The sequence below is a fragment of the Peromyscus maniculatus genome, chromosome 1 (assembly GCF_049852395.1).
Source record: "Peromyscus maniculatus bairdii isolate BWxNUB_F1_BW_parent chromosome 1, HU_Pman_BW_mat_3.1, whole genome shotgun sequence".
In the NCBI taxonomy this organism is placed as follows: Eukaryota; Metazoa; Chordata; class Mammalia; order Rodentia; family Cricetidae; genus Peromyscus; species Peromyscus maniculatus.
Genome location: NC_134852.1, coordinates 135853234 through 135876862, shown reverse-complemented (window position 1 = coordinate 135876862; position 23629 = coordinate 135853234). Strand labels below are relative to the sequence as shown.

At 50.3% G+C, this 23629-nt stretch overlaps 1 protein-coding gene across 7 annotated transcripts in view; it reads right to left on the bottom strand.

Moving 5' to 3' along the window:
- Positions 1–23629, bottom strand: part of Katnip (katanin interacting protein) — a 173879-nt gene that overhangs the window by 29767 nt on the left and 120483 nt on the right. For all 7 annotated transcript variants that reach the window (XM_042283313.2, XM_042283309.2, XM_076551986.1 and 4 more), the window contains 2 exons: positions 16794–16931; positions 2256–3132 (listed from right to left, as the gene is read on the bottom strand). In XM_042283313.2, the coding sequence (XP_042139247.1) occupies positions 2256–3132; positions 16794–16931 (1015 nt within the window). The remainder of the gene's footprint in view (positions 1–2255; positions 3133–16793; positions 16932–23629) is intronic.

Below are 23629 nucleotides of genomic sequence, written 5' to 3'. Positions count from 1 at the left end.
GCTGTGGGAAAGGAAAACCCGGGGAAGCTACTGAAACTTCACTTTTTTATCTGTAAGATGGGGCTGTCAAGAGGGTTCAGAATCATTAAGGTTGGACCAGACCTTGGCAAAGAGCAAGCACACAGGGACCCAGGCCCTGCAGCTGCTTGTCACCACTGTCCTGCCCCACAGCATGTCACTTGAGCCAGGCTTTCATATTCAGAAGGCTTCTCTTTCTATGTTGTTTCCTTCAGTGTGTGTGTATGTGTGTGCATGTATACATAGATCCACATGTCTGTGGAAGCCGGAGGGCAACCCTTGGTCATCTTCAGGATGTCCACCTGCATTGAGACAAGTCTCTCGCTAGTCTGGATATCGTTATTTGGCTAGACTAGCTGGCTAGCAAGGGATCCTACTGTCTCTGCCTCCTCAGAGCTGGAATTAGGTGGGTTTTGGGGATCCAACTCAGATCTTCAAGTACTTTACTTACCGCCCCCCACACACCTCTGACCATTTTAATGTGTTTTTTGAGGCAGGGTCTTTCTGTGTAGCAGGGGCCAGTCAGAGCTGGTGATACTCCTGCCTCAGTGCCCTGAGTGGAGAGGATCCAGGCTTAGTCCCACCATGCCCCTCTGAGGATTCCTGAGTCTAAATGTGAGGTGGGCATCGGCAAAGATGCAGAGGGCAGTCAGTGGTTAGGTGAGTTAGCCCTCAGAGTCTGACGTGACACATGAGGGTCCAAGCAGACACTGTCACAGTCAACAGAGATGATTCACCAAGGACAAGCAGGGATCCCTGCGGCCACACCAACAAGAGGCAGAATCAGAGAACAGGTGACAGGCTGGGGAAGGGGACAGGAGCAGAGACCATCTGCCTGGCATGCTTCTCTGCCAGGTACCTGCCAAACACAGCCCACAAATCTCAAGTGACCATCTAGAATCTCTGTGGTGCAGCTCAAATCCGTCACAGATGAGGAAAGGGACGCTCGGTAGAGGCTTTGTGGGGACAGGGTGGAAGCAGTTAACACTGAGGCTCAGTAGGTCTGTGAGGTGGTACGTGACACAAGCTGATGTCTCACTCACTGCTCGCTGAACACTCCCCAGGTGCCAGGCCCTGTTGCTTCACTGAAGCCACTGTCTTGTTTGTTCCTCACATCTCCAACAGAGGCGTGCCAACCCTGTCTCATAGATGAAGACACTGAAGCTCAGCAGAGAGAGGCAAACAGCCAGATTTATGCAGATGACTTCACTATAAGGTACTCCACAACACAGGGACGGTCACTCTGGTGCCCTCATACAGATGGATACAGAATGCCCCCATAGTCCCCTCCTTACTCAGGATGGTCATGCAGAGCACACCCTGAACCCCATTATACATTCAGAATGTCCTTATAGATAACCCACCGCAAAGACTATGATGGTTTCAACTGAACTCTGGCTTCTGTTTTATTTTCAATCCTGGGGATGAGCCCAGGGCCCTGCATCACTGAGCTACAGTCTAGCCCTTCTACCTCTTTGTTTTGAGACAAAGTATCACTGAGTTGACCAGGCTGGCCTTGAACTCACTCTATAGCCTAGGTAGGCCTTGGACTTGTAACTCTCCTGCCTTAGCCTCTGGAGTAGCTGGGATTATAGGCTTGAGCCATGAAACCCCATGATTTCTTCTTCACACACACACACACACACACACACACACACACACACACACACACCCCTAGTGGTTTCAAAATAATCACCATCAGTTGTTAACCCTATAAAGCAAGGCTTTATCTACTCTAGTTTGTACTGACAAAAGGAGACTGGCATACTAACCACGCATTCCTGAAGGCCAACAACAAGACTGTGGAGGGGTGGCTGCCTCCTTCCAATGGCCTTGGACCCTCTGGCCACCACCCTACAATGTCCAGAAGTTCTTTCTATACCCAGGCTAGTGCCTGCTGTGTTCAGCATCATCCTGGGGTTGTCTTCTAACAGAGTCAGGTAAGTTACTAGGGACTAATGTCTTTATCAGAGGTGAAGAATAAAGTCCAGGTTGGAAAAACCATGCATGGCAACAAAAATGGGCCAAGGGACAGATAGATGCTGGTGCCAGTGACAATCACATCCAGGAGTTTAACATGCAGAGTGCCCAGTTATCCCTCATTTGTACCACCCCTCCGGCTGAGACAGTGGATATGTGACTCCTACTTGAGAAAAGCCCCCTTGCTTTATAGATAAGGAAACCAGGGTCCAGGGAAACAAATGGCTTCGTGCCAACTGAAGCTTCTTGAGGCTTACCTTTGCTGGCTGGCTGGTCATCACCATGGCTACCGCTGGCATCCTTCTTCAGGGCCCTCCTCCCACTAGCAGGGCGATCCCTGGTGGGAGGCTGGCTAAAGATGTCTAAGTCGTTACCACAGGCTTTGGAGGATACCCTCTGGGGTCTCTCTTCAGTGATGACACTCCAGCTGTTAGTCCTCCCTTGCTCACGTCGAGGGCCTTTTTCCCTGGCCTCCACCTCTCCAAGATCATCACCAATGACATCATCCAATGGAAGCCTACTCTTCTGTTCCAGATCCTTTTCCGGACTGAGCCAGGGGGGTTTGGGCTTCCTGCCTGCCTGTTTCTTGCCCACCTCTGCTAGAGAAGGCTGTAACCAGTGTGGAGTTTTCCCAGCAGGTTCAGGGATTCTCTTGCTTTTGAGGTTTTCCAGCTGTTGGAGCAAAGAGGGCTCCTCTTCCAGAGGAGGATATTTCCCAAGAGAGGAAGAGGAGGGAACACTAGGCCCATCACCCATTGAGGCAGGGGCTGCCAACACTCTGACATCTTCCTGTAACTTGGACAAACTGTCCTTCGGGCAATGAGTAGAATTCACCCTTTCACCAAGGAAATCTCCTTGTGAGGAAACTGTCATATCCACCAAGGCTTCAGCTGGCTGTGAGCAGCTGTGCCCAAGCTCCTGGACCCCATTTATGCCAGCCATCCGAAGGGCACCTTTGCTTTCTTCCCAGCCAGCACTCAGGGCCTTCTCTGGGCTCTCATTCTTCTCGCTCTGAAGGTCAACAGGGATGGTACAATCAAAAGGGGCTTGGCCTCCTCCTTTGTCTAACACGCCATCAAAGATGAGGCTTTTGTTGACATAGAGTTTCACGTTCTTGGCACCAATATCAAGATCCTGAATGCACAAAACAGAACAAAGGAAAACGTGTGTCATCAGACTGATGTGTCAAACTGTGGAAGTGAAGATGCCCCCAAACAGAAATGTAATGCTAGAAATGTGAGCACTCGAGAGCTGAGCCAGCAGCTGTGAAACGGACTCCCCCTTCCTCTCTCCGCAAAGCGTCCACACTCTGGGAATCAAAGCCCTTTCTCAAAGAGGCAGCCTCGCTGCTGTCTTGGCTTTCATCACTCCTGTCAGGACACTGGTAATGGCCCACTAATTGGTCTCGCGGCTTCCTGGTCTCTTGCTGCTTCAACCTGGTTCACTTGCTACCAGAGTTCATCTCCTACAGGAGCAAAGATGCCCCACCACTCCCCTGGGACACCCTTTCCGGCTTTTCACAGCTGGTAGCAGCATTCTTTAAAGACTGGCTCCAGCTGGGTGTAGGGGTATATGCCTGTCATCCTAGCACTTTCAGGGCCCCAGGACATAGTGAGTTTGAGGCCAGCATGCGCTACAAAGGGAGACTCTGTCTCAAAAACAAACAAACAAACAAAAAACAAAACAAAACAAAAAACCAAAATGAAAAACCCACACACCCACATACCCACACACAAAATAAATGTGTATTTTCAGGAAACTAAAATAAAGTGTGGTTTCTGAGGCTTCTGCATCAAGGAGACCTGTTGTGCATGTTAAATGCAGGCTCCCGGGACTCCTGGAGTGTCTCATATTGAGTATCTTGAAAGCAGAGCCCACGACAAGGACTGGCTGTAGACAGGAAGTGGGGAAAGTAACACAGGGTAGGAAGAAGCCCCCAGGTGCCTGAGCTCTTCACTGCTGGGGGCAGTTGGGGTTCCACCTTGCTGGGACTCTTCAATGAGTCCATGGCACATACCATGGAAATGCCCCCCAAAGACAGAAGTAGTCCATTTGTGCACTGCTTGCTGAATGTGGCCCCTGGGGCAACAATGCTCTCACACATCACAAGCCGGGCATGTTTGCTCAGCAGACAGCCCAGCAAGCAGCTCAGATGCAGCAATGCCAGCATGCCAGGGATCTACTCACTGCAGCTGCAGCTGCAGTCAGGGAAAGACCCAGAGGATGTGGAACAGGTACCAAGGCCACAGCCTTGATAATGGCAGTTTTGAGGGAATCTTTGCCCTACGACCAAATTTTCTAGATGTTTCCATAGCACAAGGAAGTGGAGAATGCAGGACAGCATGACATATAGTGACCTTCAAAGAAAGGTCCCTGCTTCCTCATAACCCAAACACATGGCCTTGTGTCATGCATGTATCTGACGCCTATCTGTTCATGCTTAAAGTAAGATCACCCCTCCCCAGCTACTGGTTACAGCCCCGGTCTCTGTGGTGGAACTCTTCCCAGGCTTTATCAAGGAATATAATGCATACATCAAACAGTTAATACTTCTTCACACTACTCGGTAAGTCTTAACATGTACATCTCCCTGAAACAATCTCCACACTTAGGATGTGCTCATCACCCCAAGGTCCTCTTCACACTTTGAAATCCCTCTCCTTCCCCAGACAACCACCCACCTTCTCTCATCACTACAGATTTTTACGTGTGTGTGTGTGTGTGTGTGTGTGTGTGTGTGTGTGTGTGTGTGTGTATGCACGCATGCGTTGTCCGAGGACAACTTGGGGGAGACAGTTCTCTCCTTCCACTATGTGTATCTAGGAATGGAACTCAAGTCAGCAGGCTTGATAGCAAGTGTTTTCATCCTGTGAGCTGCCTCAACAGCCCCCTTTTTATAAACTGACACTCACATTTTCTAGAATTTTGACATAGAGCTTACAACGTGCACCCTTTGCATCTGGCTTCTCTCACTTAGCCTAACTGAGATGCAGCCGGAGTATGAGAGCCTGTGTTTTTCTTCCTTTGATTCCTGAGTATTCTATCTACAGAGGCGCCCCACAAGTTGCCATTACCTCTACAGTGAAATCAGTCACTGTCATTTCCATCAGGTTCCTCTCCCAACTCAGTGTAGAGTCCACTGTGCCAAGGCACCCACAGCCAGAACAATGGCTTCCCTCTGCTGTCTGGGTGATCACAGCAGAGCCCTTCCCTCAGCTATGACAGTGGTTTACAGGGCTGGCCCATGTCCAAAGTCACGGGATCTCTCACTCCCCTGTCATGGTTGGCTCAGCAGGACGAATAGGCAGCTCCTCCTCCTCCTCCTTCATGATGTCCATGGCTGGGCTTCCAGTGATGATGTGCCTGTGTTATTTGGCTTCTGCCTAGCTGGCTACTCCTCTGCCCCGCCTCCTTGGCTTATCTCCACTCCTGCAATCCCCACCAGCTCAGCTTGGCCTCAGTGACTAGGCTGCCCTAGGTCCAAGGCTAGCTTTCTGAGTGTCTTGTACTCACTATGGCCCAAGGCTCTCAATGTCTCTCTGGTTCGAGGATGCCCATTTCCTGACTCTCTGGTCCTGACCTCTCGATTGGCCCCTAAGGGATGGATGCCTCTCCTACCCCTCTCCTCTTGGGAATCTCAACCTTTATGTGCCTCAGATCCATCAAATACTTAAAAAAGAAAACCAATAACAGACAAACAAAACACTTAGGCATGTAGCCTAGGCTAGCCTTGAACATGGGTTCCGTCTGCCCTGGCTTCTAGGTGCTGGAGTCACAGTTCCCAACAGAGTTCTCCATCATATTCCCCAAGCTGAACCTCTCCCCTGCTCAGTCAGCTTCCCAAATCCTAGGCAGTCCCTCTGATGACCCTGTCCCCGGCCCCGCCACGTCCAGCCTGTCAGGAGTGCCTTCCTTCTCTCCTCTCCAATCTGACTTCATCTTCCACAGACACTGCTGCCCCAGTATAGACCACTGCTATCTCTCCAGAGACACCAGATCAACTAATTGGTCTCTCTGCGCCTGCTCTGCACTGTCACCCTGCACACACACTTCATTTCCCACATAGCAGCCAGACTCGCTTAAAAACAACTTCAGTCAGAGCTCAGCAGCCTCCTGCCTAAACCATCCAGTGACTCCATGCTGTCAACCCCAACTAAACATAGTAGTCCCAGGTCCTGGTTTGCCGGCCTCCATATACTGCTCCTTCATGCCACAGCACACTTCCTTCTTGCCTTCAGAGACTCCCTGACACCAGGCTCTAAAGAGCACTCCACCCATTCCCCTCTACACCCTGATGCTCTCGAGTTCCTCAGTCTCTGAAATGGTCTCTCTCATCAGCATTTCTGGAGGGTTAGGGGAAGGTTTTTGTTTTGTTTTATTTGTTTGGAGAGAGAGTCTCCCTATGTAGCCTAGGCCACTATTGATGTATTCACAATGTAGACCAGGCCAGTCTCAAGCTTATAGAGATCTGTCTGCCTCTGCCTCTCCAGTGAGGGATTAAAGGTGTGCTCCACCAGAGCTGACTAAGGGGCCTATTTCACTGCAGATAGGGTCCCAGAATTGAGATATAGCATTCAAGTGCTGGGATTGCAAGCCTTCACCTCCATGCCTGCTTTGCTGCTAATTTATCTCTCCTAACCAAAGTGAATTGCCAAGACAGCAGAAGTCCTCCACAATTGCCTGAGGATACAGCACATGGTAGGATCACAGCCATCATGAGGGAACTGACACATGACTAATCTGGACATTCTCCTAAGACCAAAGAACAAGAAAGATGGCAGCTTGTGGCTTTTCCTCCCAGGCCACTCCTGCCCATCTTTGGCTTCTGATCTGTGTTTGACCAAGTATGGCTTCTGAGGCCCCAGAGCCCTCATTCTCCATGCCCTAGCCTCCCTGTAAACTAAATCTGCGTGCTCTAACTAAATTCCTAGATCACCATGGACAGGTTTGCAGAGCAATGCAGAAGGAGAGCCATCAAACCTGTATCCCACCACAGGAACTCAGCTTCAATCATCCAATTGCAGGATGGCAGGCTACTATTTGCTGGCTGTCAGAAAAGTCGATGTTCAAAGTGCGCTTTTACATGTTTATATGGATGTGCGCTCTGTTTAGAGGAGGCACAGAGCAAGCGTGTGCTGTGAATTAATCAGAACACAGCTCGTGGAGGAGGATGGCACTGGCAGCTTTCAATGGGCAGTTCTGAAAATTACCACCATGGAAACATCTGGGAGACAGAAACAGTCATTTAAAGAGGTGGTGGAGTGCAGATGGGCTTCCCATCCAGACAGTGGTGGACAGGCAACCTAGCTTTTCTAATGGGATGTCTGGCCCCCCAAACATGTCTTACACAAGCAGTTGAGAGCCCCACTGGCCATAGATGTCGAGCCCTCAAGAATTATGACTGTGGCAGAGGAAGGCACGTAAGGGACATAAGGGAGGTAAGGAAACAGTGAGCTCTGGGGGAGGCGGGGGTGTTCAAGAGCTGGTTGTGGCCATTGGGGAGGGAGGGCCCTGCCTGGCCTGCAGCTTGCATCTCTGATGTTTCCAGCAAAAACTACTGTGCCTGTGGGCAGATTTGGTGTGGGATATCTGGGTAGGAAACAGAAACAAAAGTCTGCACTGTCCCACAGTCCCAGACACCCCATATGAAGGCATCAGAACTCTCCCTCCTCTCTGTATGTCTAGCTAGAGCTCAGTTCTGGCTATCGCCAGCACAGACTGAACTACCCGTGTGGGTGGAACTCTGGGCCCCCACTTTCTTAATTAAGTCCCCACATACCATCTCCTGCTCCCTAGAGGTAATGGTCCTGGAACCTTGCAGTGGGTGTGCATGTACACACACATCCTTCCAGACTTTGTTCTACCTACAACCACCACTCAGCATCTGTGGGGGATTTACTGCAGGGTCCCCGTGGATAACAGCATTGTCTCATGCTGCAGTCCTGTGTATAAAACATCACAAATTTGCATATAACCTATGTACACTCTCCTGCTTCCTTCAAACCATCTCTAAATGACTTATAAAGCCTAATGCAATGTAAATGTTATGGAAATTGTTATGCTACATTGTTTAGGGAAGAATAAGAAAAAAGATATATTCGATAGAGATTTTTTTTCCTGAATATTTTTTATACTACTGGTTGAAATCTGGGATGGGAACCTGCAGGTAGGCAAGGCTGTTGCTATGTAGGTGGCCATATAAACATCATCAGACCTCAAGGATTGTACTAGGAAGCTGGATGGAGGTCCACAACTGCACCACAGAGCCTTGGGGCTGGGGGCTTGCAGGTAGGTACCCCTCAGCATCCCCTCAGCAAAGCTCTAGAAAAAGGATGCCTTTATAGATCTGGGGAAAATCTTTTCCTGCTGGAAGACTTGGCTCTGCCCCTTGCTTCAGTTGAGGCTCTTCCTTCTTTACCCCAGAATCCAGTGCGTTCAAAAATCCCATCCTTCCAAATGACTCACCTATAACCATTTGTGAGTGTGCACTTGTGTGTAAGTATACTCTCCTGCTTCCCTTCTTTGTTTAATGAGAGATGTGGTGGTACTTGTAGTGATGCTTTCTCAAGTGACACTCTGAAGTCCCATGACTGCTACATAGTCCCATTCCCAGCGCTCATTTTCCCTTATGGTTTTTCTCTCTAGTTCTTAAGAACCAGACACGGTGAGATGATAATTCACATTTAACACATTATACATATCATTGCAGCCTAGATAACTGAATTATCTTGCCAAGGCCACTCTCCTCCCTAGCCTGGCTGGATAACTGCCCCACCCCTTCTAATGAATACACTTACTACTCAGCAAGGGAGAGTGGTCATGTGGCTTCCCTGAGGCAGAGCTGAGGGGTGCAGGGCTCTAAAGTCACTGTCCCCAGAGGTGACTACCAACTTCAGCATGGCCAGCCTATCCAGCAAAGCAGTTGGATACAGAACTGGCTGAGTCTAAACATCAAGGCAGGTCTGGGAAAGCAAACTGTGCCTTGGGTGGCCACTTAGCCACAGTGGACTTCATTTGTGCCAGGCTGGAGGTATCCATACACCAGACCCACTGCACAGAGAATGTGAGCCAGTCTCCTCCCTATCTGCACCCAAAGAATGTTCTAGAAGAGGAAGCAACTAGAGGCTCTGGGACACTTGGAGGGGGTGTGGGGTCTGCTTCCTATATTGCTGCATTCACTTTGTTCTACCAGACTTTGGAGACTCTGGAGAGCAAGCTGCTGTATCCAGAGTGGCCCATCCGGTCTCAGGACAGGCTCTGCACAGCCTCCTCCAGGAAGTCTCTAGCCCTTCTGACGTCATCTCTCCTCTTGATGCCAGTTGTTGAGGGCTTTGCTCTGGGCTCTCAGACTTGCTACTTGGCTTCCTGCCCCTCTGCTAATCATCTGTGTACCCTGTGCCCACCAGGATGTGGGCCTCTGTCCTGAGGCCTACATTTGCTCCTTCCTTCAAGCTCCTGCTCATAAGCCGCCATAGCTCTGGCTCTATTAGGGAGGGGACTCAACGCTCTTTCACATGTCCCTCAGGGAGGATGACCAAAGCAACACATCTTTGTCATGAGGACACTCGCTTTTCTCAAGAGAGACGGAGGCAGTGGGGTAGCAGATAGAAGAGGAAGGAAGTGAGGGAAAAGGAGGCAAGCTTGGGAAATAAATGGTAGGACTGCAGTTGAGGTGGCCACAGCTCAGGTGATCACAGAGGGACAAAAGGACTGGGGCAGGACAGGATGGGAGAGCCAGACACTGGAAGAGAGGTCAAGATGCTGTGGTTGGTGGGCAGGCAGGCCTGGCTCAGGGCAGGCTGGGCCGGGGTACAGAACACTCAGGGTGAGAGGGGTGGGAAAGAAAGCAACCAGGCAGGCAGGCAGGCAGGCAGGCAGGCTCAGTAACAGGTCCAGGAACTAAAGAGTAATGCCATAGCATGGGACTGCCCTGAACTCAGAGAAGGACCTTTCATGGGTACCTTTCCATCTTCCTGGTGTCCCCCTGCTGGAGTGACCCTTGGATCCCCCTCCCCCATGCTCTCTTTATATGGACAGTGGATCTAGCCCCATGAGCAGCCAGCTGGGCAAGTGGCCATCTCTAAGCTTTCCTGAGAAAATAGTCAGCTGACATTATAGCCCTGCTCCTATCCACTCACTATCCACAGACTCAGACTGATTTGCCCTACCACCGAACTGCCCTGCCACACTGCTGTCCTGCCACTGAGCTGTCCTGCCACACTGCTGTCCTGCCACGCAGCTGCCCTGCCACATTGCTGTCCTGCCACACAGCTGCCCTGTCACTGAGCTGCCCTGCCACACTGATGTCCTGCCACCGAGCTGTCCCGCCACACTGATGTCCTGTCACACAGCTGCCCTGCCACACTGATGTCCTGTCACACAGCTGTCCTGCCACACAGCTGTCCTGCCACTGAGCTGTCCCGCCACGCAGCTGTCCCACCACGCAGCTGTCCTGCCACACAGCTGTCCCGCCACGCAGCTGCCCCGCCACGCAGCTATCCTGCCACTGAGCTGTCCCGCCACGCAGCTGTCCTGCCACACTGCTGCCCTGCCACGCGCCCTCTGATCTTGGCCAAGAGCATGGGGCCTCAGCCGCCATCCTGAGTTTGTACCTGCCCTACTCGGAAAGCTTGGCCTAGGCCTAGCCTCTGAGGGTCACCACTGCAGCCTTATGCTGATGGTCAGCCCCAGCCACCAAGTATTTTGCTTAATGCCACCAGGCCTCCTGCCTCAGCTGACTCAATGTTAGCTGTGATCAGAACCCACACCAAATGTTAAAAAACAAAACATTTTGAGACAGTTTGGGCTGTTTAAATACAGAATGGTGATTAGAGCAAAACAATAATTACTGTCAGGCCCCATGATTGGGGTTATAAGAAAGGAACACAAACTTGAGTGTCCAGAGGCACTGAAGTGTTCATGAATGAAAGGGGCCATAGCTAGGGCTCACATCCAAAGGCTCTGGGATAGAACAGGAGTGGCAGGGTGGGATGCTCTTGGGTTGACACTCAACAGTCTCCACACTGGCACTATTTGAATCCCTTCCAGACAAACAGCTGCCAACGCGTCTGTCATCACGGGAGGAAACAGGTATACCCAAGCATAGGCACCCATGCCTAAGCCATGCTGTCCCTAGCTAGACTGGGCCTGGAGGCCCTTACCTGGGTCCCCCTGCCCTCAGCATCCCTCAGACAGCAGCCAGGGTGGCCTTTTAGATCCTTTGGTCAGATTGTCTCCTGTTCAGAACATTCCAGTGATTCTAAGGCTGGTATCTGCATGGAGGTAGAAAGCCCAGGACTCATCTGAGCATTCTACATGCATTCAGTGAAGAACATTTATGACAGTAAGCCCATGGATCTGAAGATGGCATCATCAGACTAAGGCTTTGTAGACTGCCCCCTGGTGGGCAGGTTCTAACAGGGGCTCCTACTCTGACTTCTCTCTCCTGTTCTCTTAATAAGGCCCTACCATTCCGGGCCACACCACCTGGCTCTGCCTCCTCTTAGGGCTTCCTCTTGAATTTCTGCGTCCATCAGGCCCATCCATGTGGCTTCTGTCCTAAGAGCTGCTAAGCATGTTCCTGCCCTTGGGGACTTTGTTCTTGCTATGTCCCTACCAGGAACATTCTGCCCATGACTCCTCCTCCTCTCCCTCACTCCCTGTGGTAGTTGGAATGGGAATGGCCCTCACAGGCTCAGATGTTTGAATACTTGGTTCTCAGTTGGTGGAACTGTTTGGAAAGGATAAGGAGATATGTCCTTGTTGGAGGAGGTATGTCACTGGGGGCAGGCTTTGAGGTTTCAAAAGACTGGAGCCATTTCCAGTATGTCTTTCTGCCTCCTGGTTGTGGCTCAAGATGTGAGCTCTCAGACACACCTGCCCCCATGCCTTTGCTCTGCCATCCTGGATTCTGTCTGAAACCATAAGCCCTATGAAACACTTCCTTTTATCTATGAAACACTTCCTTTTATAAGTTGCCTTGGCCATGGTGTTTTGTCACAGCAATCAACCAGCAGCCAGGAAATTTCCCTAGTTCATTGTCTTCAAAACACTGCACACTGCCTGAAATCCTGCACTCACTTGTATCCTTGCTTGACCTTCCTTTACCCTCCAGAAGGTGCAGGGCTATGCACACGGGGCTGTGTCTATTTGTTCCCTGCAGTGTGGGCACCGGGGCAGTGCAGCCTATTGCACACATACCAGCCTTGCACAGGGCTATGCACAAGGCAATTTAAACTTTGAAATGCAGTTCTTCATGTCACTTCCTGTGATGTATGGGCTGGAGATGACTCTTGCACTTGGTATCAATGGTGAGGGTGGTGACAGTGTTCCTGCTCACAAGGAAAGCACAGACAACTCAAGATTGTTATAAAAGAAAACAGACAGCACACGGGGAGCCAGTGGAGAGCTGGATGGTTCATTTGCCTGTTTTCTGTCAGGATACCAAAATACCTGAGGCTGTAACTTTATCAAGAAAAGAGGTTTATTAACTCACAGTTCTGGAGGTTCAAGGGCAAGGTACTGGCATCAGCTCAGCTTTGGTGGAGGTCTCAACACTGACAGCATCACAACAGGAGTGTGTGGGAGATCACATCAAGGACAGAAAGCCACAGAGCTCAGAGAGCTTGCTCTCTTTATAGCAGCCCTCTCCTGAGAGCCAGCACAGGGCCCGTGAGAAAAACACAGCCCCTTCCAAGAGCAGTGCATGACTTTTCTCATCACTACAACAATCCCTGACAGAAACCACTTATGGAAGGAGAAGTTTATTTTGCTTACAGGTTCAGAGGGCTCAGTTCACTACAGTGAGGAAAGTATGGCAGAGTTCACTACAGCAGATGCGAAGCAGGGTCTGGGCTATGGCTGGGCTAATCTTCAAGGTTCTGTCCCTAAGTGACCTACTTCTATCAGCCAGGTCTCTCTTCCTAAAGGGTCCCCAAGTCCCTAAAACCTATCCCTCGCACTGGGAAACAGGCATTCAAAACATGAGCCTATAGGTGACTTTCCAGAGTCAAACCATCCCAGGAAGTGTCTGAATGGCTTCCTATCAGATGGAGCCTGTCTGTTTCCAAACCACAGCAGACAGGCAATCATCTACTAGAGAGACTGATGGTTCCCTCCCTGCCATAGCTGTCACTTTATAAAGGAAACCCATGTGACCCTCATGCCCCCCAACCAGCCCAGTCCCTTGTACCTTCCGGCTGGGTAAGTCTTCCATGTGTATGAAACATAAAAAGATGTAGCAGACATGTTATCCTATTCTCCTACCCTAAGCAGACAGCCAATCAATCCCGATGAACCAGAGGGAAGGTTCTCAGGGCAGCACTCCAGGCATCCACTTCCAATCAGCTGACGAAAGAGACCCCCGTCCATCTGCTGTGTGGGGTCTTACCATTCCAGACTCAGCTTCTTCAACATCAAGCCAGGGAGTACTGTCACCAGCCACAAGATGGTTCCCATGTTCAGTGACTCATTCTCACACATGCGTGCCTCTCATAGGCCTCACCCAGTGGACCGATGACATCTGTCACAGCATACATGGCTGTGCCATCCTCTCTATACCGCGAAGTGTGGCCTCCTGTTCTTACTGCCCTTACCAAGTCCCTCTTCTCAGGGCAGCTAACACTCACAATGCAACCTAGTTAGGGAGAGGAGCCTGGAAATGTTCACCCGAGGAGGTAACAGGCAGCACATGCCAATCAAAATGAACCCTGCTCTAGGACTCTCCTCCATTCCAAGTAAGCCTCGCTCCCCACTTACCTTTCCTTCCTCACCTCCCATACACAAAACATTGCATTAACAAGCCGTGTCTGCGGGCCAAGTTATATTCCCTATAAACTCTCATTTTATCTCCTCCAAAACACACAGCAATAGAGTTCTCTGGAGAATATTAAATCGACCAAGCCACAGCTGCATTTGTTTGTGTTTTTCTGCCCCCGGTAAGTTCTGGCAACAGATGGTTGTATGTCGTGTAAGCAGTGTTCTACGGTGCCACTCCGTGCTCCACCCTGAGTGTCGGAACCCACACTTGCCCACCCACAGTAAGCCTCCGACGCTCCCCTGACTCAGAGGGCCCTGAGCCCTTTCTGTATTCTGCATGTCCCAGGAAGGCTGAGTACAGGTAAATAAGTGCCTGTCTTGGCTGAGGCACACAGCTTCTCAGCATTGTGGTCCAGTGTATAAAATGTGCTCCAAATTCATGCTTAATGACCATGCTGAGCCATGGGGCATGGGCTTGGCCAGGCTGCAGCATCTCACTTCCCATTCTAGAACAAGGTGTGAGGAACACTTGAAGTTCCAGCAAACCTGAGATCCTGAAGTGGGCGGCTCTGAGCACTTAAGAGATGGCCAGGGAGGAAGGGAACTCACAGGTCACAGGTCATTAGGACTTTTCTCACATACTCCAGATAATTGTTTTTCTCAAATTTAAACTTGAGGAATTTATTAACAAAGAAAGACTTCAAAAGGCAGAAAGCAAAGGGAGTTTTCTGTTGGTCTGAGCAGTAGGGCCCATGAACAGAGCCAGAAGGACTGTGCCCACCTCATGGCTCTCAGGCCTACCAGCAATTGGTGGGTGCTGGTTGTGGGAAAAACTAGAGGAAAGAAGGACAAGGGTAGGGTGGGAAGGAAGGAGGAGGGCAGGAGAGGGGGAGGTGTTAAGGGCTCCTCTGGAGGACTGCCAGCTTTGCTTCCACCCTCTCAACCTCAGGCGCCTCACCTGGATGTAAGAAAGGGCAGCAGAACTGCTCATGAACTACAGCAATGTGAACTCACCCACTGGTTATTTTACTCACCCATCTATCACCTGCTCATCTCCTTGGCACAGATGAGTGGTGGAGACCTCTGGCCCTACCGTCTTGGAGCCCACAACCTTCAGAGGAGGACAGGGAAGGCTCATGAGGCCCAGAAGTGGCTCAAGGGCAGAGGCCGATCCCTGGAGAAAGCATGGCCTGAGGAATCTGCAGGGCAAGCGTCTGGAGCTGAGTGACATGGGGAGGTGGGCAGGCACAAGGCTGTGGCCACAGCAGCCAGCACTCGGGAGGCTGGCATGAGCAAGGGGAGGCATTGCTGGGGGAGGCTGAGACTGGCACAAAAGGAAGCTCAGATGTCACACCAGAGGTTTGACCTTGAGCCTCTGGGTCCAAGGGTTTGAAGCAGCAGAAGAGTTGGATAGAAGCTAGAGGCTGCTGGAGACAGACTAGAGGGCTAAGGCAGGAGGATTAAAAGTTCAAGGACAGATTTGGCTACAGGGTAAATTCTAGGCCATCCTGAACTACATAATAAGGCCCTGTCTCAATAAGTAAACAAGCAAAAGAAGGAACAAATAAAACCATCCCTACGCCAGTTCCCAAGCTCAGGGGAATGGTTCAAAGTGCCAAGAAGGCCCAGGTCTCCTCCATGGAGGCCATTCACAGAAGCTGTGCCTCTGGCTATAGGTTTACAGATGGCCACAGAGCCCACAGTTCCCTAGTGTCTTTAGCAAGATGGAGGTTGGAAAGACAGCTCCCACTCACCGTGTCTTCCGTGCTAGTCCCTCAGCTCTTGCATGAGGCCTGGCCACTCCTGACCCCATGTCTCCTGAAGAGGGCAAGAAGGCCAGATGGCAGTGCCCTGCCCTTCCTCACTCACTCTGTGCCATCCTCTGTGTGCCGGGAAGTGTGGCCTCCTGTTCTCACTTCCCTTCCCCCGTGGGGGCTCCACCTTGCCCAGGGCTCCAGCACACTGCATGATTTGTCTACATCTTGTCTGCCAGCGGCTCAGCAAGGTGGCCCCCAGGGCAGTTTGTGTCTTTTGCACCAGTCTCCTCAGGACATATCAAGAGATTGACAGCGCCTGCTGTGCCCACATGGGTGAAGAACTAAAGCAAATCAACACATGAACACGCTGGAGAGGGAAGGATGGGGACAAGAGGACAGTGTAGGGGACAGAGCAAGGACTCTGGAACGGGCCCGCAGCCACAGTGAAAGCTAGCCATGTAGAGCTAGTTCTATACCCCCGAGAGCCAGGTCTGACACACAGAATCCCTGTCCCACCTAACAAACTACCAAATAAGAATCTACTTTCTGCCCGGGCAGTGGTGGTCCACACCTTTAATTCCAGCACTTGGGAGGCAGAGGCAGGTGGATCTCCGTGAGTTTGAGGCCAGCCTGGGCTACAGAATAAGTTACAGGACAGGCTCCAAAGCTACACAGAGAAACCCTGTCTCAACTACCCCCCCCCCCACCAAAAAAAAAGAATCTACTTTCTGCCATGCATGGCGGCACACGCCTTTAGCCCAGCACTCAGGAGGCAGAGGCAGAAGAATCTCTATGGGTTTGATGCCAGCCTGGTCTATAGAGTTCTAGGACAGCCAAGGCTACATGGAAAGACCCTGTCTCAAAAACAAAAGAGAGAGAGAGAGAGAGAGGGAGGGAGGGAGAGAGAGAGAGAGGGAGGGAGGGAGAGAGGGAGGGAAGGAGGCAGGGAGGGAGGGAAGGAGGGAGGGAGGGAGGGAGGGAAGGAGAAAAGAGTCTGCTTCCCAGCAAGCTCTCCAAGCTTGGTCCCTGCAGAGTAACACCTAGCTGCAGTGGCTAAATGGACGGGCCTAGAGTCTGAGTCCACAGGCTCTTCTTCTCAGACTCACATGACAGAGTATTACCACCGCCACTTCCTAAACCTTAGGAGCTGTAAGTTCTGCTCCTGGTGGCTGTCACGGAGGCTCTCGTTGGACTCATTCTGAACTCAGGAATCGGGCCACTGGCACACTGCCAGTGTGGGCACCACCAAGTGAGCTGTGAGGAGGCAGGGCTGCCACTTACCCCATCTGCTGTCCAGTAATTCCGAACCTTGATCTTGGCCAGACCGAAGTCACGAAGCTGTCGCATGTTGTGGATAATAAAATAGAGCTGAAGTGGAGGGTGGAAGGGGCAGGTCCACACTGGGGGGTCCTTCTTGCTCTGAAAGGCCAAAAGATGGGAACTGTAAGGGATATTTCTGCCTGTCTCCAGAGCAAGAGGCCAGTGACTCTGGCTAATTAAAGCCAGCAGACATGCAAGGGCTGGGCGGGGCCACCGTCTCTCCATCGTGAGTGCTGCCCTCTGCTCTCATCCCTCTCCAGTTGCGCTTCATAGCACCAATAGCCCTGTCCCTGCAAAAAGCTGCCGGCCAGATGGAACTCAAAATGCAGTGGGCTTTATTTTAATCAGCTTAATGGGCTTTGAGGAGGGCACTGGGGGTGGGGAGGGATGCCAGGAGGCCCAGAGAGAGTCTCTGCTGGCACTGCTTGATTAACCTGGCAAGCAGAGCCTCTGATTTTCTTTTGTCAAACCCTGTAGAATTTTTCAAATTTGAGAAGAGAGGAGAAAAAGAAATTTCGGAGCCATGTGCTGGAACAGGGCCATAGCATGGAGCCACTGCTCCTTTCAGGGTTTCTAAGTGCAGGGGGCTTCTGCTTGCATTTCCTTCACGAGGCAGGAGGCGGCCAGGGTGTTGCCAAGACTGCCCGTGAAGACACAGGGCACCAGAGCCAGGTGCTTGCCGAAATCTGCATCCTCACCAGCATCATTTCCTGAGGGAGAGCTTTGGTGGCCAATGGGTAAAGCCCAATCAGGGGACTTTCTGCTCCAGTCACACCCTATGATATTTCTACACTCTCTGGGAACCAAAGCTGCAGCTGGGCTGGCAAGATGGCTCAGTGGGTAAAGACACCTGCTGCCAAGGCTAACAACCCGAGTCTGATTCCTGGGACCACAAGTTGGAAGGAGGGAACCAACTCTTAAGAATTATTCCTCTGAAACCACACACAAAGAATGCAATTAAAACAGAAGAAAACAATCCAGCCAGCGCTATTCCCAAATACACAGCACTGGCAGCTGGTGGGCACTGCCTGGACCATGCTTGCTGCCCTTTTCACCCTGGGAAGTCCAACAATACGTCACGTGGTTCCTCATTCCCATCCTCCTGTGACCTTGCCTCTCCTCCAGGCAGCTCTGACTGCCTGTAGTAGCAGAGGTGAGTGGAGACTGTCTCTGTGTCCTGTCACGGCAGTTCAGCAGTGCTCTGTAAGAGGAACCCCTCGTCTCCCTCCTTCCTGAATCCCAGCGTCAGGTACAGCTCCTTGGCCCAGCGCTGACCTAGTGGCTAAGTGACATGGGTCTCCTATCATATATGCTAGGGTTGCAGCTTTACAGAAGAGACTACCTTGCATATAATTAAAAAAAACATCTGTGTGCTTCAGATGTCGGAAAGGAAAAGTAAGCACCAATTTGTTGCCAGAAAAATGGGGCGGCTTACCCCTCAGAGCCTGATTTCTGGATTCTCCAACCACTTAGAATGTTTGGCACTTAGTCAGGCTTGGAGCCCAGTATTTGCCTGAAGCCAGGCTGCCACTCTCAGTACCTCAGTGCCCACCAATCACTACACACCCCTCACATCACATCAATGTTCTACCCTCACATCCTCTTAGGTCCTGCCTGGCCCCACAGCCATCTTGGCTTTGGAATATATTGTACTCCAAACAGGCATCACCTGGTACCTAAGAGCATCTTAAGGACTCTTGTCACCAAGGATGTGCCTATTGCTGGAAGCAGGGGATGAGGGCTAGTGACTCTGGGGTTCTGAAGCCTGGCTCCAGCTACAAGAACAGCTGGGGCTTGTCTTTGGACAATAGTGGGTGCTTTCAGCAGGGAAGAGGCAGTCTTTGCTAGGAAATGTGGGTTCAAGGGATGCTGACTTACTCTGGAAGCACCTTGGTTGTCTAGAACTCTGTGTTCCTAGCAGCTGTGTTGGGTCAAGAACGCTCATCTCAAAATCCAGCGGGTAAGCTCACCCCTCCCTCTGTGGTGGCCTGACACTGGCAGAGAGGGGACAGGAAGTGATTTCCCTTCTCACTTCCGTCAGCAGGAGGAATGGCAGGAGAACCAAGGGGCACTGTGTCATTTGAAAGCCGAGTGCATTAACCTGAGGAGAACTCACGGGCTCATTAGTGCCAGGTCCTCTGCTGTTTCCCCTTCAGACAGAATCTGTGTGGGAAGCCAGAGACTGACCAGCACATCCTGGTACACCCCAGAGCCAGGCCAGCAGGCAGAGCATCTATAGCACCTTCCCCACATCACAGGCAGGAAGGAAGGGGCAGGACAAGGATCATGGCAGCCTCCTGCTACTGTTACAGTGCAGCATGAGGCCCTCTGGAACCCTAGGGCGAGCAGACTGCTGGGCCTCCTTGTGGATGGAAGGTGAAGGTGCAACTTGGCCTCTGGTCTGCCTTAGGATGCCCATAGCCCATATGGCGGAGTGGGGGTTCTTCTGTCTCAGTGATTATCATAAGCATTTATTATAGGTGTTGATGGGGCCAGACGGAGCATGGCTAAGTTCTACTCCGACTCACATTCTTCTAGTAGCAGACCCTGAGGCAAAAAGCCCTGGGCAAGTGTGTAGACAGTGTTAGAAACCTAGGCAGGGAGGGGAGGCAGACTGCTCGTGAAGGGTATGTGAATAAGCTAGCCATTCCTGCCAGCACTTGGAGTAAAAGACCGTCAGAGAGACAGGGAGTCAGTGTGGACATATCTCAAAAAGATTCTAACCACGGGGCACAATGATCCCCACACCAGCATGGGCTGAAGGCTGTTTCTAGGGGCTTTAATACCCCTCTTCAGCTTGGGCTAGACACACGAAGACCCAGAAAACCTATGTGGGGACTAACTACAAAAACCAAAGGTGCTTTTCTGTCCCAGCATTGATTAAACACAGATCCACGCACAGGCAGAGAAATGCCAGCTGCCTCAGAAGTAACACTGTGTTAAGAAACTAGTAGTTTCCAAAGGAATAAGCTACTAATGACAAAATAGCCAACATTTTGGAAGGATGTCAAGGGCACTCTGCTTGGGAACCAGCCAGCCTCCAAATGTCTTCAGATTGTATTGTGTTTATGTGCCATTTGGACAGCTTTTCTGTTTTCGTTTTTTGGTGTTGGGGATCAAATTCAGGGCCACACATGCTAGACAAGCTATCTGCCACTGAGTTGGACCACTACTTCCGTTACAGCATTCTTGGAATGACAGTCTAAAGATTAGAATAGACAAGTGGCTCTAGGTGCTAGGATGGGCTGGGGGATGGAGTTGTGCTGTGTCTTCATGGGCTGGTAATCCCATAAAGCCACGCATGACAAAATGGTATAGAAACGCACGCACACACACACACACACACACACACACACACACACACGCACGCACGCACGCACGCACGCACGCACGCACGCACACACGCACGCACGCATGCACGCACACACGCACGCACACACACACCACTATAGGAGGACTGTCTATGAGTACAGTGGCCAATTCTGTTATCTTTGGGGAAAACTGAGCAATAACACATGGCAACTCTGTGTGTCCTTTTTGCTTTGAGATATAACTCATATACTACAAAGTTCACCATTTTCAAGTGTGCAATCTATGATTTCCCAGCATATTTACAGGCTACAACAAGCACCACCATCTTTGCCCAGCATATTTTACTTCTCACTGAAGGAGCCCTGCACCCACTCCCATGCCTGGCCTGTTCCTGTGTCTGTTTATCTGCTTAGGCTGTGTTTCCCATAAACGGAATCATTCACTATGTGGCCTTCTCATACTTAGCTTTCAAGGTCCATGCATGCATGTTGTAGCCTGTACCAACACTTCATTCCTTTTCATGGCTGGGTATCAGTATATTGTATGTCTAACATCATCTTTTCATTACTTGTCTATCAGTCTGTGTTTGGGATTGTTTCCATCTTCTGTTGAGTTTGCATTGGTTTTTGTTGTTGTTGTTTTTGTTTGTTTGTTGTTGTTGCTGTTTTTGCTTTTCTGATGAGCACATCTCTTGGTTATACACCCAGGAGTGGAACTTTCTGGAGAATTGCTATGCTGTTTCCCACAGTGGCTGGTCTACTGGCTTTCAGCAGTACTTGTCATTTGTTCTGGTCATCCCAGAGGGTATGACTGGGTCCCACTGTGGCCTTCATTTGAGGTTTCAAAAAGTACGTGTTGAGTGCTGGTGTGTACTTTTCTGTGACAATGTTTTGCTTTGTTTCAGCAAGATGGCCTTAGAAATCCATTGGGACTGCTCCCTTCTCTTCTATGTTTTACAAGATTGAAGGGACTGTCAAAGGCTCATTCTTTAAATATCTGCCAGGATTCACCAGTGGCACCATCTCACCCCAGGCTTCCCTTGTGGGGTTTTTGATAATCAGCTCAATTTCTTTCTTTTCTTGGGATTGGTCTGTTTAAATTTTTCATTTCGTCTTGAGTCAGTTTTGATAATTTGCTCTCCTTGGCAGTTATACAGTTCAAGTAGGTTATCTTATTTGTTGGCATACAGTCTTATAATCCTTATTTCTGTAAGGTCAGTAGTTATACTCCATTCATGTGGTGATATTTTGAACAAATAAAATTTGCCTGAAGATCAGAGAAGCAAAGCAAATCACAGCCACCACCTCCTCCTCAGCCTGCAAGAGCCAGAGTTCTGGTCTCCTCTGGCCTTATATTCCTTTCTCTGCCTAGCCATATGGCTTCCTGTCTCACCCTTCCTAGTGCTGGGATTAAAGGTGTGTAATCCCAAGTGCTGAAGTTAAAAATGTGTGCCACCACTGCCTGGCTCTGTTTCTATTTTAGCCTGGATTAATTTCATGTAGCCCAGTGTGGCCTTGAACTCACAAAAATCCAGACAGATCTCTGCCTCTGCCGCCTGAGTGCTAAGATTAAAGGTGTGCGCCACCACTGCCTGGCCTCTATGTTTAATCTAGTGGCTTGTTCTGTCCTCTGATCTTCAGGCAAGCTTTATTTCCTAGATTACAAACAATATATCACCACATTTCTCTCTCTCTCTCTCTCTCTCTCTCTCTCTCTCTCTCTCTCTCTCTCTCTCTCTCTCTTTTTTGTCAAAATACCACCACACCTTCATTCCCTTTATATTCATTGAAATCTTTGCTTCTTCCTTTATTAGTCTAGCTAAAGGTTCTTGATTTTGTTGATCGTTTCAAAGAACCAACTTTGGTTCCATTGACTTTTTTTTCTATTGATGGTCTTTTTTTCTGTATCATTTTTACAGCTTTCTGTGGGTCTATAATTGTCTCCAAATAAAAAGTTTAAAACTATGCAGCACATGATTTTATGTATCAGAGATATGATGTGACCAAGGACAGACAAGCGCTAATCAGTTAAGTAGGGGAGGCTGATAAGCTCAGGTACAGGAGCATTTATTCTAGTAAGGCATGCTCTGAGGAGGATAACAAAGACAACAGTGACTGGGCAGGAGGGGACAGGGCTCTCCACACTGTGGGCAGGAGAGCCTTGATGAGAAAGGGATGCTCGAGTGAAATCTAAATGCAGGTGATCTGGATCAGCATGCCCAGAGATGTGGAGATGATGGAGATAGACTACTAGAGAAAGGAGTCGGGGGCAGACAGGGTACTGTGGGCCCTATCCACCCAGTTGCCCAGGTGACAAGAGGCAACTGTTATTTGTTGTTGTTGTTTTTTTCCTGTAAGGGTACTTCCAGGAAGGACTAGCTAAAGGGAAAGCCCCTCCTGAAGTGGGGGCCAGACATAATGAGATCTGAGGAGAAGGCCATCCCGCCTGCTTCCCCCATTAGCTGACTACTGCTCTCGTTGAGTGTCTGTTCTGAAGCTGCCTCCCTCCTTCACTGAAGACAGCTTCTGCAGCCTTCCAACATGGCTGAAGGGAGACCTGTGGCTCTCTAGGAATCCTTCAGGCCCTCAATACCCAGCTGGGACTACTGGGGCATCCAGCTGCGTGGACTAAGCAGCTACTGGGGTCTTTGCCTCTCTAATGCCCTTAGCCTCTGCTGGGCTCCCTCCACCTGCACCCATTGTGTAAGTTAATCTAATAAATAAATCCCTTTGTAATATACATTCCATGGGTTCTGTTCCCCTAGAGAGCCCTGACTCACAGAGAATGGAGAACAGGAAGAGAAAATATGAAATGAAGCCCATTTTCGCAGGCTTTGGGACCTGAGAAGGACTGGGGAGATGAAAAAGGTCCACTGTCAGATCCACTGGGAAGCAGAGACACAAGATTCGTGGGTAAGTGTGAAAGCAGCTAGCTGAGAGAGTAGCCCTTAGGATAAAAAGTATGCACTAGCCGGGCAGTGGTGGCGCACGCCTTTAATCCCATCACTCGGGAGGCAGAGCCAGGTGGATCTCTGTGAGTTCGAGGCCAGCCTGGTCTCCAAAGCGAGTTCCAGGAAAGGCGCAAAGCTACACAAAGAAACCCTGTCTCGAAAAACCAAAAAAAAAAAAAGTATGCACTACCTAGTTCTTAACAGTTTTTATGGAATACAATGGAAAATAAATTTAGTGGAAATAACTATTGACTTGGGAAATCCCTAATTTCAAAGGCTGTAAGCACTGGGTGTGGGTAGCTAAGCAAAGAAGTCCTTGAGGGAACAAGACTCAAGGTGAGAGAAGTTGGTAGAAAAGATCAAGAATCTACAGGGCTGGATATGTAAATGTGGAGACATCACAACACCATGGGCCAGGGATGGAAAGGGTATACACAGAAGGGGCAGGGATGAACAGAGTGGACACAGAAGGGACAAGAGGGAGGGTGGGCACAGAACGAAGGGGCCAGCGATAGAGGATGGACAGAGAAGGAAG